This window comes from Grus americana, chromosome 11 (assembly GCF_028858705.1).
Source record: "Grus americana isolate bGruAme1 chromosome 11, bGruAme1.mat, whole genome shotgun sequence".
NCBI lineage: Eukaryota > Metazoa > Chordata > Aves > Gruiformes > Gruidae > Grus > Grus americana.
In genome coordinates, this window is record NC_072862.1 from 14941173 (window position 1) to 14960870 (window position 19698).

Genomic DNA, 19698 nt, shown 5'->3' on the forward strand with positions numbered 1-19698 from the left:
TAGCTCAGATACTTAATCATATTAGATTTAATCATATCTTATAGGTTCCACTTCCTGTGGAGAACCATAGGGAAATACAATTACCAAATTTGTGCTACAGAATTTTCCAAAACCACATCCCATAAATGGGATGAGTACCACAGAAAGCAGAAGAATTGAAATGCTTTTGCAATGTAATGTTAATTTCCTTAGCATGTTATTGAGCAGGGGTTATAGGGCTACACTGAAGAATATAATTTCTATTTATTATTTCAGATGAAATAGTTATAAGATGTGCAGGAGATAATTTGTTCAGTACATTTCTGAGCTGCTGTGTGACAGGGATATTCTATGATAGTTGAACATTTGGCACCTTTGCATTGGTGACACTATTATGTTCTTGCCCAATTATGTATTTTCATCATAGAAAGCCCAGTGTGGCAATGAAAAGAAAAAGATAAACACACCCACCCACCCACACCACCCCCCCCCCACCCTCCCCGACTTCTCTATCTCTTCTGCATTGCTTCTTGTCCTGGATTAAAACTAGGGTAGAGGTGCTATGGAAAAAAAATTGAGCTGAAGCTGAGTTCCTCTATGCTAAAGTAAAGCAAAGACTGGTTAGAGGCAGGAAGGTGGGTGTTTTGCCTGTTTATGAAATGATGAAAGCAAGGCAGGAAAATGACTGAATTATACAGTAAAATGAACAGAAGGGAAAGAAAGGTGACAGGGAGGAATATGAAAGAGGGATAGCCTCTAGAGGGGAACTGTGAAATTCTGCATTTACCCTTAGGAGAGGAGGAGAAATCTGAAGAGCAATAGGGAACAACATGCTCTTTGCATAGTTTTATTGGTATCTTAAAGGCGGGAGTTGGGTTGTTTTGTTGTTTTTTGTTTTGTTTTGTTTTTCCCTAGAGTGAATTTACCTTTACTAACATATTGGAATTATTTTTATTCTTTGCAAAAGAACACTTAGTGTTCATTTTGGAGAGTTAAACATTGTTTAATTTCTTAATAGAGCTGATGGAAAATTGAAGTGGTTTGCAACTGGAAATTGGTACACAGTCTTTCACATAATTGGCCCTGAGTCTGAATATTGCATTTACTTCAAAAAATTACACAGCTAGCTGAAAGTAAATTTCTTGACATAATTAACACCCACTATAAATCAAAGTTGATTATTAGAGCAGAAAGATTTATGAGGATGAAAAGCAATCTGCTGCTAGCATCTCACCGAAACAGTAAAGTCAAGATACTCACTGGATGTTACCTTGAAACTGGCTCAGTGTTAGGAAAGTCCTGTATCTGCATAGAATTCAGGCTGGAGTATGTATTATTGTCCAAAATAGAGAATTTGAAAGCTTCTCATGTCATTCCCTTGGCTTATTTTGGTAACTAAATATTTTTTTTCTGAATAAAAATTTTGCAGTGGGATAAATAACACTTACAATCTACTATCTTTTTTCTTATTATCCTCATGCTTAAATGATATGTTACATGCAAACCCCCTAAGTTTCTTCTGTAGTAATTTCAATTTTTTAATTGTTGTATTTATACTAAACTCAGATGTGCTCTTTATTTATACAGAAAATTTTAACCATTGCAAAGAATACGAACCTTCTAGTATATCTAGTTTGTATTAATTCTTTCCAAAACACGCATGTTTTCTTTTGACCTGCATTTCTTTCTTTGCTTGCTTGCATTGTCTATTCCCTGAAATTAAGAAGATAAATAAGTCCACGTCTTCTCTGCGCAATAAGATAGTTGGAGGACCTTCAGTTCTAAATATCCTGAATTTCTATAAAATTCCTGTATATTAAGAGAATGTTATCTGAATTTTCTATGTTTAATGTGCACTGCCTTAAACTACTTGTTTTTTCCTTGCCTGCTCTTTCAAGATGCCAATTAGGAATAATGGGAAGCAAGGGGTAGGCTAAGCATTGCAGTGCATTGTTGTTTCCATCTGTCTGTGATTATTCCAGCCAACAGTTTAAAGCACTTGATGCCAGATCATGCTCCCGTTGAAGTTAATTGGGGTTTTGCCATTAGGTTTGATGGGAGTAAGATTGGGCTCTGCACTGTTGTTGTTGTATTCATTGCGTTCTTTCTTGTCTGTGAAACTGCCACCCATCCATGCATGTGTTTGCCAGGTTTGTGCCGTTTTCACCAATGGGCTTGTTCTTCCGATGTTTCAGGTTAAGTATTCACAATAAGAGAAAAAGGATTATTGGGTAAAATGTCTGCTGAAAGCAACTACTTGGCTTACTGGTTTGGCTTTTTAAAAACAGCACTGCATAAAAACAATTTCTTCCTTTAAAATTCTTTGTGTCAAACTGCATTTGAAACACCTGGTGATACAGATTACTATATGTATATATGTATCTCTGTGTGTGCGTATATATATACCTGGACAAAATGTGTGTGTATATATGGGGAAAGAGAGAGAACATGCTTTATTAAGAATTTTCCTATATATTTGAAACACTTTAAAAGCTTAATATGAATTAAATGAATTACAAGGTGATTTTTTAATTTAAAAAACACCCTTAAAATATGTCACTTTGATATGTAAAAAACCTTAATAAATCCCTCTCCCCTCAGAGTGATAGCATTTGATATAATTTTAGACTATGAAGATATTTTCATTCCTGTTTATAATGCTTCTGCAGAAAATATTGTCATCAGACAGAAATACCGATAATCCTTTTTAATGAAAATTTTAACTCCAAGACTGAAGAATCAAAGCTCTTGAAGCTATATAAATTATTGTCATCCTTATTTTTTTTAAAAATATTGATTCTGAAGGCTCATGAGGCTGAAGAGGAGGCACGGATGAATCCAGAATTTGCAGATAGAATGAAACAGCTTGACAAAGAGGCATCGTACTATAGAGAAGAATGTGGCAAAGCTCAGGCTGAGGTTGACAGACTTCTAGAAATACTCAAGGAAGTAGAGAATGAGAAGAATGACAAAGATAAGAAAATTGCTGAGTTAGAAAGGTAATTCTTGTATGATTTTTTTTTACATTGAGCAGCGTTTTTATTTACTTGATCTTCATTGCAGAGCAGAGAAGTTGAGTAGAATATGTTTTTTAAGAGAGTATTTGTTATATCTTGTAAAATTGAATCAGAAATGAAAGAAAAATGGCTACCTGAGAATTGCATCACCCGTCTGCTGACTTTGGAACAATTTACGGTTTCCACTTTTTAAGTAGTCGTCATAAAAGGAACACATATAGGAAAAGCCATAGGCACTTTACAGTGACAAAAACCCTCCCAGAAAACCTTGTTGGGGAACAACCCTGCTTTTCAATAACTGGTAAATCAAAACTGTCCCCACATGTGTTTCTTTGGTGTGAACAGCATCACTAGTTCTCAGAGATCCTGAAAAGAATTGGTAAGTATTTGCAACCAGTATCGTAACTATTTAATAATACTTGTAATTATTTCTCACTGGTTCTGTAGTGTTTGTCCACTTCAAATTAATATTTTCTGACGTTGGCCAGGCAGTGTTTGTCTTATTTCTGGGAAGGTTGCACAGTCTTTCTTTAATGGGGACAGGAGGGTTTGGGGATCCATTTGTCTCACGTCCCTTCATAACTGATTCTTGAAACCTTCTCTCATATGGTATGCTGCAATTTATTTAATTGATAAGCAATTTCCGTGGATCTAAAAGGTGAACATGATGAAGTAGGAAAGCTTGTGATCTATAATTTTTAGTAAATGTTAATATGATTTAAATATTTCATATAAAAAGAGATAAAGAATTGATATAGATGAGTAGATTTATTTGAATTAAATTGGGAATTATTGATTACAAATCAATGATTGCAAACAACCAAGGAGTCAAGGGATGCAGAGATGTAGCTATGACCTTGTCAGCGTACAGGCTCTTATTGCCTGAGAACCCTGTAATGGGTTATATAATGGACAGAATTTTCTATTTTTGTATTAATTTTTATCAGTGAAATTTTGGGACACCAATTTCCACTCTGTTATCATTGATGAGAATGTTGATCCTGAAGTAACTTTTCAGAAAATAATTTGGCACCACTAAGTACAGACTTTTTGAACAGGATATACTGTACTTTGAATGTGATGGAGTAGTTAAACTTTGCTATGAGCCTTTAAGTGCCTCTGTAATGCTTACAATAAGATATCTGTGGCGTGACCAGTATGTTGCAATTTCTGGGAATCATCATGCTCTAAAATTTGTTTGTGAATTCTATTAATTTTAATGTAATTTCTCACTGGATTTAACTTAGGTACAGCTTTCAAGATTAATTCCAAATTCCTATACACACAGTATATGTAAGTTAATTATTGTAAACTAGAAAAAAAAAAAAAGGTTTTACATAAAAATTGTTGATTGTTGATTTCATCAACAGAAGTTACTGCATTTACTTGGTAATGGAGTCTTAAAGCTATTTTCCACCATGCATAAGCACAGGCACAAATTTGTTGATTGGTACAGTAAGGCTAGCAATCTGCCAGCAATATAAAGGTGTAATAGGGACATATTTTTAGAGAGTGGGTATCTAACCCTTCTTACTAATCAGGCTCAACTTAGGTTTCTCTAAAATTTAATTTATTTTCTCTCTCTTTTCCTTATTTTCTAAAAACATTGGCCTAAAGATCTAAATCTGTGTATAACTGTGCCACCTGTTGGTGTCCCTAGAGAGAGAACTTTGGTGCTGAAATTCCCCTTTCTAGGGAGTTAGGTGGAGTGTAAATTGCTGTAACGTTTTAGGAAGTGCTACCACTTTTTCCGCACGTAATGGCTACTTGATTGGCTCGTTATTGAAGGGAAGAGGTGGAGCCAAAGCTCAGTTCACCCACTTTATGGGAATAAAGCATTGTGAAAATGACTGCAACTTTAACAGAAGCATATTTGAAAATGTTCTTTCCTTCTTGTCCCGCTGTTTTGTAATTCATATAGTGTGCTCTAGGTTGCTATTTTCTCTCCTTACTTTTTCTCCTTTTTTTTTCTTGCTCAGAAACAGTGTATCTTCAACATTTCCCCAAACTTCAGATGCGAATGCTTCTCTGGGGTTTTATATAAAAATGAATGCCTTTTGAAATGTATTTGTTGGTTAATAGCCTGCTGGGATCCATGTTCGCTGCTATGCCAACATCTTTACATTGCAAGATATTTGCAACAACATAAATTCTGAAAATTTATAAACAGAAATTTCTGAGGAGTTGTAATCTAGAGTATTGCAAGCTATGGTATCTTCACAATATTTATTATTTTCACATATAAATTCATCAGCACAATGAGGTGTACTTGTATAAATCAGTTTGAAAAGTAAAAGCATTTGTAATAAAGTTATTTACAAATTCAAATAATTAAAACAAGATGATGAATACTAATGTTCTACTATTTATTAGGAAGTATTGACACAAAGTGTGAAATACTCAAGGGCAGAAATATCTGCTTCAAGATATGGGCAATTAAATGTACAAGTATATGCTATTTGGCAGATGAACATTATTAATAATCTTGAAGATTTCATATGAATGGTAATTCTTTTGGTTTTAATATGATTTTCTTGCCTCAGCAGCTATCACACTTCTGAGTTGCATCACTTAAGATTCGTGATTCATACTACTCCTTGTGTATACAAACATGTTGGTTTGTTTCTTAAATTACTCCATATATATATTAATTTTGTATTTTATGACTTCTTATTACTACATAGGAGAACCAATTCCTCCTCCTATACTAAAGCTGTTTGATAACTTTTATTACATCTTTCATGATTTATCTGTTTGTAATGAGAACACGTTAAAATTAAATGCAGTATATCCCAGCTTAATGTACTTTCGGTAAACTTAGCTTGATGTTTTTCTTTGGTTTTCTTGACAAAGGAAATGTTTGGTGGGTTTTTTTTAATAATGTAAATGAAACTGGGTAAGATAGTAATCAGCTTAAATTTTAATGCGAAGGGCCTAGCCAAAGGGAGGTAACTGCAGCTGAAAAGGAACTGTCAGGATGGAAGGAGTATATTATTTAATGCTTTTATTAATGGTGTTAGAATGAAAAGTATATTTATGACATATGCTAGGGAGTTTGAATAATAAAATTAAGTGAAATACAATGGCACAAAATGCATGATTGTGAAGTTAGGACCAGTAAGACTGCCTGCTGTAAGCTAAGGATAATCCTTGCTATGGTTTAGGAAGATTGGGTGAATTTGCATGTGGCAGTGTCATTATGAGCCATCTAAATAATGAAGCAGAGATTTAAATAATGAGGTGCGAATCTTGATATGTCAGAATAAACGTCTGCAGTAAGGATAGAAAGGTATTAATGTCATCAAACGCTAGCAAGACTCCGTGTGGAACGCTGCTTTATACTTCTCATCAGTCATGTTGGAGAAGGTTGAGTTAAAACTGGAAACAGGTGCAGAGAGGGCTGGTAGGGTAATTAAGGCAACGGAGTGCTCATGTCACGGGAGGAGTCCAAACAACGGCGGTTTGTTTCTCTGGCAAAACAAAGGCTCAGTAGGGATGCTTGTTCTCTATAAATATGTGAAGGGGTAAGCACTGCGGTGAAAGAAGAGTGATTTAAGTAAAAGAGTGTTGACACATAATACAATGGGTATAAATTATCCATTAATAAATATGGACTGAAAGGAGAAAGAAAGGGAGAAAAAGTTTTCTAATTCTCAGAGGAATAAAGGCTCTGAAACAGCTTTCTAAAAGAAACAAAGGGAATGAGAAACCTAACTCGTTTTAAAATGCAGCTTGATAAATTTCTGAACCTGATTATGACACGTGGCTGCCTGCAATTGCGTGCTCAAGTTCAGTCCTCAGAATCAGATTATTCCTCTTACAAGAATAGTATGTCGTTAGGAACCTGTGTGCATGTCATTTCTGTGTTAACTTTACCTTCACGTTCTACAAATATCTATGCAACCTCACTGTTTATATTGAGTGGTTTCTTAGGGATGAGCACTATAACCGAGTGCTCTCAGAATGCAAGAAATGCAGGTATCCAGTCGCCTGCGTTGTGCCCTTTGGATTAAATCAGAATGACTGGGAGAAAAAAGGACACTGGATGGGCGTGTGTGAAACTGAGGATGAAAAAGGTGCGGAGAGGCCACCCTTGCTCATGGGTCCAGACACTGCAAACAACATTCCAGCTGTTCTCTGCAACCTCATTTAATGGGACAACAAATTCCATGCAGGAAAGTAGTGTAAAGCAGTAGTAAAGGAGAAGAGCTAGATTAGTAATTACTTTCTCAGGCAGGGCCGTATTTAAAAATCCCTTGTTGCCAATTGCTTTGAGTGCCTTTACCGGAGAGACCAGACTGCCTATCAAGCTGCTTAACGCAGTTCAGGACACAGTGGTCTCTTAACTGTAGTCGTGCCAAGGGACACAGAAAGAGTTTGGGCAAAGGCTGATAGTAAGAGATAGAGCAGGATTAGCATGTTACCTACCTCCTTTTCTGTCTTTATTTGAAAGGGCACGTTAGGTATTTTTTAAGTTATCAAACATTGGAGTATTTTCAGTTATGAAGTATTAATCTTATTTGTCAGACTGAAGAAGAAAATTGCTGTCAGAGTTGGAAGGGGCTGTATTTCCTGGGGAGGCAAATCTCTGTCTTTGATTATTAAGTACAGTGCTTTGTGAACTTCTAAATGATATCTTTGGACAAGCTACCAAATTGTTTAGCTGTTTTGGCTTTCATGGAAAGACTTGATGAATGTGGGTCATCAAACCTATGCTGGTTCAAAAAAAAAAAAAAGACTTCATGGTATATGATGAGACATTTGTGTGGCAACAAACACTACCAATATCCAACTCATTTATTTGTTCTGTTTGGTGTGTGCATGCATTTGGGCGGTTATAAATATGGATGATTTTCCACAGTCCACAAATGACAAGGTGCCGCTTTAAAATTTCTGTTTCATTCAGTGCACAGCAAGGATACTGCTACAGAAATTTTATTTTATTTCTTGCTTTCCCTTCCCTTTCCTTTTCTTTTTTTAAATAAAATCTGCTGATATAACATCTGCTTGTTATATTTTTAAAGAACTAATGTGTTCCTCCCTTTATTCTCTTTTGCTGTCTTCCTCCCTATCTGTTTTTCTCCAACCTGCTGCTTTCACCCCTACTCCAACCAGCTTGACTTCCAGGTCAGTATTTTCTGCTCTCCTATTTAATTGCTCCTTCCACAATGAAGGTTTTCATTGATGCTTCATTTATTTGGCCATTTTGATTCCATATTAATAACTTCTGTTGGTCTCTTTTGGTTTTTGTTTTTATTCTGCTTGTCCTTGTGAAGTTTCTGGTCATTCCACTCCTAGATCAGAAACTTTACAGTAAATGAATGCTTTTATCAAAAGTCAGTAAGAAAAAAATGTTTATTAACAACATACTCAATTCATATGTTGTTTTGTGTGAAGATTTTTTTCTTCTTTTGGTTTTACATTTATTATCTTTGTTTAGTGAGTTCAACATTGGGAATAACTTTTTGGTAGATAACCCAACCCAGCAGGTAATGGATTGAACAATAACAAGAGTACACGGGGAGATTTATACTTAAGATCAGAGACAATATTTTACTGTCATCACTTTTACTGTTACTGCAGATGTAATAGGATGAGTTGGAGTGGTTCAGCTTCTGGTTCAGAAACTTTAAGCTGTTTGAGCTGGCCAGATTCCGAACCAGCACATAACTGCAGGGGAGGTGTATGTATGTGTATGTTTTATATACTGTGTTTGTATATAGCATCATCTAGTCAGATTCATGTTTGTCTTTCTTCCGGATTTTAGATCACGTTTGCTAGTGTTTTTGCTTGTGCACTGTTTTTGAGTAATCTTGTCATCTTACCAAGTATTACTACATGTCTGGTGGTGCTTGTTGAAAATAAAAATTGATCTAGTCAACATTTTTTTTTCTCTTAGTAGGCCTTGATGTTAATTTTTCTTTCTCATGCTTATGAATGGCTGTAAAGTGTAAATTAGTGAAGTCTTGAAACATCTACTTGGTATTTTAGAAACTAATAACTTTAAATGGTTTGGACTACAAGTTCATCTGCTTCTTCCTTTCCCCATTTGTTTCACAGTGTGGCTTTTTTTTCCTGTGACAGATATTTAAGACAGTTCTGTATTCTTAAGCTCATCCCTTATGTTTCAATTTCTGAAATTGGTGACTGAAACTTGCACAAAGTTTTGTTTCCTGTGCTGAAGAAGCTTTGCTTTAGGCAGGAGCAGACCTGATTTTCAATCATTATCAAGGCAGAAAGTGTTTACCTCTTCATAACTGGACTGGAGTATAAAGGAGGGTGTATACTGCAAAGACTTCCCAGGAGGATTTCAGGTAGCGAAGCTTTGCATTTGCAGATACCGTTCAGGTATCAGGTTGCCATGCAGCACATTTGACTAGAGGCATGGCAAATGTCCAGTCTGCCTTTATGATGTGTTCAGATCTGAAGTTTTCAGAATTTTTATGTCCATGTATACTTTTGTACAACATCATTCTCTATTCATATAGAGCAGCGCTTGCCAGTTTGAGAGAGTTTTGATATCTGAGTCTCAAAACCAAACACAGTTCACATTTCACAGTTCAGATGTGTCAGAGTAGTTTCTGATGTGGATGCCTTCGAACCGTATGGCAAAAGATGGCTCATTATGAAAAGATTGATGAGGTTTTTTCCTGATGTGCTTTAATGCACGTCACAATCACAAGTTACTTTCCAGCTGGAAAATTGTGTTTCTGAAATTTGAGGCTTATTGATTGTAGTAATGAATCAGATGAACACTTTCTTTTAATTGTCCATCTACTACAAGCACATTTTAATGTGCTTGAATGGATAATTATAACACCTGAATTATAAAAATACTTAATTTATTTTCAGAATCTTTCTTTCTGCCAGAAATTAATTAAATGCATTTACTCTGGAATTGACTGTGATGAAATTATTGTCTGAATGTGACCACTCTGGCACTTCTATCAGAACATACTCAACATCGATTGAAAATTTCTCTAGCCAGAGAGAGCTTAGAGAAGGGTATTATGCTATGTCATTATGGTTGATTTCACTGGAATTCAATGATTAGTATGCAGAAACATTTGTTCAGCAGTTGGAGGTGCAATTTCTGTTATGTTTTATTGACCTAAAAAACCAGCTGACCTTGCTGAAGCAAACTGTCCTCATAACCCTGCCAGCTTTCATCCCTAGAGTCCCAGATAAGTTTTAGCGTATGATTAGAGTTTATTGTGGGATTTCAGTGAAGTGTTAAGTTTTCACAGCTTGAATCATCATTAAGGCCCAAACTTAATTTAAGAAACAGATCTATTAATTTCTTTAATTTCTGCTAATCAATATGTTCTCGAGCTGTCATTCTGTTCATCTGTAATTATATAGGATTAGAATGATCAGAAAAATGCTGCTTCTGTTTTATAACATGACTGGCTGTTGATACTGATGGCATGATGGCAAACAAGAAAACTGAATACATTGGTATACCACCCCTTCTGCCCCCATGTGCATCTTCCTGTACAATAAAAAAAATGTTCTGAGCATAAGAATCAGTACAGTAACTTTTTTCCATTTAGATTACAGCAGGTTATATACTTCTTGAACTTCTCTGCCTGCAGATAAAGAGGAGATGGGTATTTTTTCCATGTATAATATACTCACTAGTGCTAGAAATTTTCCCACCAGCCTCTGATGTTGGCCTTCCTAATTGTTTCCGTGGGAGGCTAGAGCTCAATGAGATGTCTAAGGCAAGGTTTAACAGAGTTTTAAATTTAACTTATGAGCCTTCCACAGTTTTGTCAAATGTCAGTTTGATGGTTCCAAGGGCAGAGCGATATGTTGTTCAAAGATAATTTCCCTGGAGAAATGGAGATAGTGTACTAATGAAAACTGAGAGAATCTGTGATATACATTACTCTTCTGAGAGACTGGTTATTCTGAGTGAGAAACATAGTTGTCACATTGGATAACAGGCAGATTGTTGTCATGTCTTTCTGTTTTAGTCTGTTTGCTACATATACAGAATCAACCTTTTAACATTGTGGACATTTTAACATTTGAACGTTTTGAAGGAGATGACGTTTTGAGAAGAGGTTATTTAAATTTATCTGATTACAGGTGTGGTTTTGAATTTGTGTAAATTCACATTCATTTTATTTAAGAAATACTACAGTAGAAAGCTTATTTTCTTGGAATTCTGCTTTCTTAAAAAAAATAAAATAATAATACATTACAAAATAAGCAGAAAGCATGCTGTAAACAATAAAAAGATACACACAAGTCCCTGGGACGGGATAATGCATTGTTGTTCATTCCTATCCGACTTACACCTCAACCTGACTGCTTATTTCTATACTTTGCCCTTTCAGTTTACTTAAAGGCATGTAGAGGTTAAAATAATAATTTGAGACAACTAGAAATGGATTATTTAAATAAGGAAGGATATTTTGTAATTTTTCAATGATGTGCTTGGTTTTTTTGGTTTTGATTTGGAGTGTAGACATTCTGTGGGAGTAAATGGATATGCAGCATAAACTGGATATGAGGAGAGCTCTACATCCCTGCAGGAAAAATCCCCACTTTGGACTGGGTTGGACCTGACACCACAACGCTGCGTTGGGGAAGAGAGAACATAAGGAACTGTTACTCTTTCTGTTTCATGGTTACTACTTTCAAGACAGCAATATTTCCTATGCTTCTCTAGACCTGCTGCTTCCGCTAGTTTTCCCCAGGGGGAAGATCCACAGAGCACGTTTCTTTACCTCTAGAAAGTGTGACTAAAGTAGCTGTGCAGCAGTCCTCTGGGGAGCTTGGGGACTGCCTGGGCACGATGCTGTCAGGATTCCCTCTGTGTGCTGGAGGGGTGTGTGTGTGAAGAATCATTGTGAGATAGCACAGCTTACCCTCAAAAAGCTGTGACTGAAAAGAGACAGGGGAACTAAATTTAGGAATTGGGCTGTTGGTAGAACCACTTCTTCCACTCGCATTGCTTGCTTCCATAATGCAGGAGCAACGTGCCTGGACAACGTGATTGTGACTGGATTGAATTTATAATAAGGGGAAGTCAGTATGTCAGAACAAGAAATCATGCAAAGTCTTCCTGATTTATTTGGAGGTCTGAAGAGGCTACTGCAAAAGCACGGAAAGTTTCATTTACGTATTGAATGATAATGGCTGGATTGATCCTGAGAACTGCTAGGTTGAGCCAGGCGTTACAGTTGAAAGATTTGATTCAGAAGGAAATTGCAATGAAACGTGAAGTGCAGCAGGGGAGGTTTGATCCTGATTGCTGTCAGGCTGAGCTGGACATGCTGTGGAGCACTTGGATCCAGAGAATAATTGGACAGAATCAGGAGTTTGTGGGATTTGGTTTTGGGGTTTTGTTTGTTTGTTTGTTTTTGGTGGTGTTTTTTGGTGTGTTTTTAAAGGAAGAAAAAAAAAACCCACAAAGAAAAAAGCTTATCTGGACAGCAGCTGGAAAGGACCTGATAAAGCAGCAGCAGGACTTCAGCTCCTTGGCTGCAAATATCAGGCAACAAACTATTTCCAGTTACTGGTTACAGTTATCGCTAACGGTATCAATTAATAAAATAGCTGAGCAAGCAATTGCCACATTAAATCAGATCAAATATCCTTCTCATCTAGTGTCCTGTCATCAGTGGTATTTTTTTTATTTTTCTTAAAAACAACATCAGAAGACAATGCAGAACAATCTTTGGTGTGCAAGAGAGATGTGTGACAGATGAGTCTTCTGGTACGGATTTTGCACATGTTCATATAAAGTATCATCCAGTAAGAATGTGCTGAGAAAGACAGTAGGGCAGTGCACTGTGTTGGAGTTTCAGTGGTTGCAGTGCAGATATGTGTTGAAACAAAGTGATATGAACCATAGTTTGGAACAGGGTTTTAGTAGGTCTTTTTCATTCATGCGTTATCCTCATGTGGATATTTCTAGGATCTCTCTAGGGCTTTGGAGGGAACTGTGTCAGACTAAACACTTAAACAAAGATTTTGGAAAACTTCCCAGATTGTGTGTTAGGTAAACCCTTCCTCCCATGTTTTTGTCTTTTAGGCGAGAAATGTTTCAGTGACTTCTGTGACACTCGCTTTATTTCTACCAGGCAGAGTTGTTGGTTCTCTCAAGACAACAATATCTTTTTGTGGTGCATTTGGAGGCAAAATAGCTGTCACACTGAAGCACTGTCATAATCTGAGTATTAGAAATCTTAAACCAGGCTTCAAACATCTGAAATAATGAGATTGGAGGGGCGGGGAGATAGAAAGAAAAAGAAAAAAGATTATTTGAACTTACGGCTTTTTTCTTTTAACCCAGTAATAGAATTGCCTTGTGTTTTTTGAGACCTATAGATCTGTGTGGGCTGCAAGCTTGCTGCTTTGAGTGAAACTGAAATAGCTATGTAATCCATTGGTAACAGGAGCTGGGAATGTAATGAAAACATCGAATATACTAAACTTCATTTTTCTTAACTGATAACTCTGGGTATTTACAGCGTTTTTGCATTCAAATGCAGAATTAGGGATGTGGGAATCAAATTCTTTGGAGATTTTAAAATATTGTCTGGTTTGGATGTTTTTGGGTTTTTTTGGTCCGTTGTTTGTGCTGGTCATTTTGATTCCAGTCCTTTATATCAATATAGAGAGAACAGAGGATGCTTCATAGTTCTCCTGGTGAGTAGATGGAGTATGAACTGTGACCTGGAGTTTGTTGTAGTCTCAGCTTCAGGTGACTGGCAGAAAGACCACCAAGCATTCTTCTTCAGTAAGAGATGAGAATATTAACTTCTCGTGATAATATTCTCTGAGGTGTGTAGCAGAATAGTGGCCTTTGTTACCAAAAGATAAAGTCAGTTTGGCCAAAGTTAACCAGAGAGTCTTACTTTCCTTCTTCTCTTCTATAGAAGACTACAAAGTTTTTCGCAGTTGTCAAAAGCTTATTTCATCAGGGATGGTCTTACTGTCCCCCGTTAGCCTTCCTGGCAGCAGGGGCAATCCAGGCCCAGTGTGACAACATTTTCCCATCTTTCTAGGAGGCGTCCACTCAAACCTTCCTTCTCATCTCGTGTTATAATAGACATGCTATGGAAGCTGAGCTACTCCCATTTATGTCCCTGTAGAATGGATATTTTTTTCACTTACAAGATCAGATAGCACCACTGTAAAAATGAAATTGTGTCACAGGGTCAGCCGTAGGGTGGTGGGTTATGTTGTTACACAGTTTAGGAGTTTAAACAATTATAAAGGCAATTAGTTCAGGCAGCTGAAGTCTTGCCCCTGTTCCTTTCCAGTGGGAAGTAGAGAGGCGAAAATATAGTTCTTCTATAGAGAAAAGGAAAAGAGTGGGAATAAGATCTGCTAGATTTTCTGCTTTGGAATAGTGATGGCAAGAAGGGTAAAGGTGAGACAGGACAGACAGGATTTTTTTCTATAGGATGGTAATAGGTTAAACAGGCATGCAAAGAAAGGAATCCCTTGGAATCTGGGGATGAAGTATTCCTCCAAAATGTGCCCTTTATGATAACAGACATGGAAAAAATTCTGGTTTTTTTCTTTTGGGTCTATCTAAACAAAAATCAAGGAATCTTGAAGACTCTCAAATTCAAAAGGAGCAGAAGAAATGTTTGGGGTTTTTTTTTTTTTTTTTAAATGATGTAATAGCTTTTAAATAGAGAATGGAGCTGATTTACGCCAATGTTATACTTTAGTTCCAGATGAATCAGTATGAGCCATGCTCTGCTTAAGGCAGACAATTATCTGGCTGCTTCTATTCTCAGAATTTGGGTGCATTGTATAGTGTTATCAAATGGAATAAAGAGGCTGCACAGAGACAGTATTACATGTTTTGGCACCATTTTTAACAAAGTAACAGGTATTCATAGCAGCTTCATCATCAGACTGTTGGAATAACCAGAGAGACAAACCCCAAATGAAATAATTACTTTGGAGGGGGTAAGGTATTAGAAGTGGTAAATTGCTTAAGTATAGCTTTGGGACTTTCTTAGGCTCCATTCTACGTATGTTGCTTGTTTTGTGGGTGTGTATTGTATTGGAGGCGAATATGCACTTGGTGTGGGTCGTGGATCAATTTTGGTAGGGCACTACTGAAACAGTTCACACTGGTGCATTTAGCCCTGCAACATATATGCATTTTTTTCTATGTTTTAAAGATTCCCTATTGGGAGAACCAGGCAGATGCTTTGTACCTTTGTTTTTCCCTTTTTGTTTTTTGGTACTGCAGTTGTACCAAACTAGATTGATTTCAGCCTAGTTGGATCTGTACCTACGTGTACTCTCATTTTTTAAGACAGTGAGAACTGAACTGTTGGAAATATTTCTACCGAGTCTTACTGAGGTAATGTACTTCAGAATGGACATTCACATGGACAGGATTTACCGGATCAGGTCTGCTGCATGACTAGCTGCTAAGATCCAGAGTGCCTAGTAAAATGTTAAGATTAATTTTATTGCTCACATACATGAATTGTTTGTAAAGGTGTAACCTGTGCTACTCAGTGCATGCCTAGAACAATAAGTGAAGGTGTTTGATTATTTAAAATACGTGTACAGGATTAAATTTTAAAATGTATTTTTAAGACTTTCTTATTTTATAGACTACGTTGTATTTCATAACTCGCCTCACCCCTCCCAAAAACATGCTTTGGTAAGTTTATTACACTTTTTTTTTTTAATTTGTTCAGGAGTACAGGTTCCGAACATACTGGATAATTTTTTGATTGACTTTCAGACAGCTGGTCCCATTGTAATGATGTTTAATGCGATGAAAATTATTACAGAGACATACTCCTTTAGAAAATGTTACAGATTTTGCTCTTGGGAGTATTTTGCATGTCTGCATTTTTTGGATGCTTTGAGGGAAAAAAAATCTTTCTGAAATAGAGTAAAGGCTATACTAAGCATGTAACACTTATTTTTGGCTGACGTTACCAACTTTTTGGCCAAAGTACCCAGGTGGCTAATTAAAGCTAGGAATTTAATGAAATAGTGAAAGAGCATGATTTTCTATAGCTATCAGAGATGAAAGCATTGGAGTTTAGACAACAGTTATGCACTACTGTAAAATGAAAGCTGAAAGATACGTATATGCAGAAACTAAATGATAATATTTGTCTTAAAAAGTTGGACTGAAGGAATTAAATGTATTGTAGTTAGAACTACAAGATCAATTTGTATGCTATTCCAGAAGAACAAGGAAAAAACACAAACACACGTGGTTAAATGTAGTCATTACAATTAGTGATATTCATTCTAGTAAGAGCTAAGTGCTACTACTGTTTTGATATTTGTCTTTCTGCTGATCCAGAGTCTGGGTCTCCATGACGCTGATGTCTATTTCTTACAAAGACATTTAAATTAAAAAACTAAATAGAATGAATGGCTAGTGTAATTGAGGTAAGGGCATCTTGCTCTTTGCACAGAAAGATTAAGGTGTTCTAGGTTCTTTGGTCCGGACTTCATAGGACACAAAGTTATAGGGCTGTATAGGAATTTTTTGGCTTTTCCCTTTACCTGTCTTGTTCAAATCTGTGATATTCTAAGTGTACCTGAGTATTTAGCAGTCATGGTTTGGTGGTTCTTCAGCAGTATCAGAAATCTGAGCTGCTACAGTGTATTGATTCCTGTGTTGGAAGTTTAAGGCCATTTTTTCTGAACAAGTTTTTGGATGCGGAGAAAAACAGACGTAGGCATTGCTGTGGTTTAGATACCTTATTTTTAGTCTAGTGCCCAGATGAAGTGGAAATTAATGGCTGTGGAGCATTCTATGTGTTGGGAAAGATTATTGAAAATTTTCCCAGATCAGGAAGATTTAGGAAGAATAATGGGGAATTACGACTGGCTGATTTTTACTGGAGTATCATAGCTGCAGTCTACTGTGCATTTACAGTTCAGAGCAATGGCTTGATCTAGGTTTAAAAAAATTCATTAACTCAGTTTGATGTACAGTAAGGTAGTTTCTAGAGAAGTATGTTACTTTATATAATCTTTTTCTCTTCATTCAGAATGAGAGAATGTCTAATGTACTAGAAGAATAAAATTTTATTTAGAATTTTTTCATCCGTCTAGTGTTCTGCATTTCTTCTTTATTAACTTTGAATGTCATTGTTATCTAGTATTTATGTGGCATGGGTGTTTGCTGGATACTGCTTCTCTATATTGAATGATCAAATGAGTTGGAAGATGCCCATGAAGTCTTTCAGTTTGTAACTATGGAATAGGATGGAACTTGGCTCTTTTCCCTTTCCCTTTTCAGCTCTTTTCCCTTTCCCTTTCCTTTTTTAACTATTCACGATGTGCTTACATTCTAGCTCCATTTTGAAGACAGCTTAGCTCAACTCTGAATTCTTTTCTTGTCCATATGTTGTGGGTTGACCCTGCCTGGGGTCCAGGTGCCCACCAGAGCTGCTCTGTCACTCCCCTCATTCACTAGAGAGGGGAGAAGAAGTATAACGAAAAGCTTGTGGGTCACGATAAGGACAGGGAGAGATCACTCACTAATTATCGTCACGAGCAAAACAGACTGAACTGAGAGAGGAAATTCATCTAATTCATTACCAAGCAAAACAGAGTAGAGGAATGAGAAATAAAGTCAAATCTCAAAACACCTCCCCCCACCCCTCCCATCTTCCCGGGCTCAACTTCACTCCCAGCTTCAACCTCTGCCCCCCCTCAGCGGCACAGGGGGATGGGGAATGGGGGTTACGGTCAGTTCATCATGTGTTGTTTCTGCTGCTTCTTCATCCTCAGGGGGAGGACTCCTCTCATTGTTCCCCTGCTCCAACATGGAGTACCTGTCACGGGAGACAGTCCTTCATGAACTACTCCAGCGTGGGTCTCTCCCATGGGATGCAGACCTTCAGGAGCAAACTGCTCCAGCGTGGGTCCCCCACAAGGTCACAAGTCCTGCCAGCAAACCTGCTCTGGTGTGGGCTCCTCTCCCATGGGTCCACAGGTCCTGCCAGGAGCTTGCTGCAGCGTGGGCTTCCCACAGGCCACAGCCTCCTTCAGGTGCCTCCACCTGCTCCAGCGTGGGGTCCTCCATGGGCTGCAGGTGGAATCTCTCCACCCCCTCATCCTTCCTCCATGGGCTGCAGGGGGACAGCCTGCTTCACCATGGCCTTCACCACGGGCTGCAGGGGGATCTCTGCTCCGGTGCCTGGAGCACCTCCTCCCCCTCCTTCTGCACTGACCTTGGTGTCTGCAGAGTTTCTTACATCTTCTCACTCCTCTCTCTGGCTGCAAAAGCTCTCTTTCTAAGTGTTTTTTCCCTTCTTAAATATGTTATCACAGAGGCGCTGATTGGCTTGGCCTTGGCCAGCGGCGGGTCTGTCTTGGAGCCGGCTGGCATTGGCTCTGTCAGACACAGGGGGAGCTTCTAGCAGCTTCTCACAGAAGCCACCCCTGTAGCCCCCCCCCCCCCCCCCCGCTACCAAAACCTTGCCATGCAAACCCAACACACCATAGATGACATTGCTAGATGTTTTATTGTTTTTTTACAATTGCTGACTGGCTATAACCATAGGAACACAAACAGAAATTTAAATTTGTTATCTGAAAAAGTGTCATTAACCAGCCATTTTAATGTTTGGCCAAGATTAAGCATCTGTGTAAAGTGTTAGTCATCTGTGCTGCTTTTTAGACTGCTTTTTTGCTTCTTAAATGTTATGAGCTCAGAACATAATTTCTTTAAGGCAAATGTGGTGTTGGCCCTACTTCAGCGTGCTCTGGGCTCGGGTGCTTTAGAACTAGTTTGAAGACTGCCTTTCCAGTTATGTGAAGTTTGTAAAGTTACAAACACAACATAGTATTCTGTAATAACTAGTTTGAGATGACTGTAGTGCCTAGTTCAGTGGCTAAAGAATTTAGCTCACTATAAGATAATAGATACCCAACTTCAAAATTAACTATAACAATGGGGAAAATCAGAAAGCTGTGGCTTTTATCTTACTGCTTTGGGACAGTTAGACTATCAGAGAGTACTTTTGCATGTTTTATAACCAGAATATGATTATTGTGTGATGGTAAGATCAATTCTACTGCCCAGACCCCTGCAGCATACATCTCAGATTTTGAAGACATTTATTTTAAACAGTAATTTTTTTATTTATTTTATTCTGTCTAATGAATTTTGTGGTCTTATAACTTTAAATTGAAACAGTGTAACAGAACACGTGAAACTAATTCCTCATGATAAAGAGTAATGTAGACTCAACTATGCATATCAGCATAGCTACTAGTAAACTATGTGGATATTTTATATCCTATATGGTAATAGCATATGATATTTTGTGCTGATTGTGTAGTGTTCCCAAATACTTGTCTCTTTCTCATGCACAATTTTTACTTATCCTAATCTTCTATTTTAATCAAAAGCATTTTAGAAACAGAGCCATATGAAAAAATACCAGAGCAGGCATACTCAAAAAATATACTGGGTCAAGGATTATATTTGATATATTTGCTGTTTAAAAAAAAATTGACGGGGAATGTGTTCTTGTATTTATTCCTCTGTTGAACTCCTCCTGTACCTTTAATACAGGCCTAAAAGAAAACTGCTCAGCTAGGGTTTTTTTTAACTGTAGCATTTTCTTTTCATTTCCATAGGCATGTAGTCAGTTGTGGAAGAAAGAGAGGCTACGACACAGCTTTCTTTTATTTCCTTCTCTTCAAGATTTTGCATATCACAGGCACC

General features: G+C 37.3%; 1 protein-coding gene across 16 annotated transcripts in view; it reads left to right on the forward strand.

Annotated features, from left to right (window-relative positions):
• Positions 1-19698, forward strand: part of ERC2 (ELKS/RAB6-interacting/CAST family member 2) — a 509200-nt gene that overhangs the window by 217443 nt on the left and 272059 nt on the right. For 7 of the 16 annotated variants that reach the window (XM_054838820.1, XM_054838826.1, XM_054838832.1 and 4 more), the window contains 3 exons: positions 1878-1907; positions 2785-2978; positions 8112-8123. In XM_054838820.1, coding sequence (XP_054694795.1) covers positions 1878-1907; positions 2785-2978; positions 8112-8123 — 236 coding nt within the window. The remainder of the gene's footprint in view (positions 1-1877; positions 1908-2784; positions 2979-8111; positions 8124-19698) is intronic. The other 9 variants (XM_054838825.1, XM_054838828.1, XM_054838833.1 and 6 more) reach the window with 3 other exon arrangements.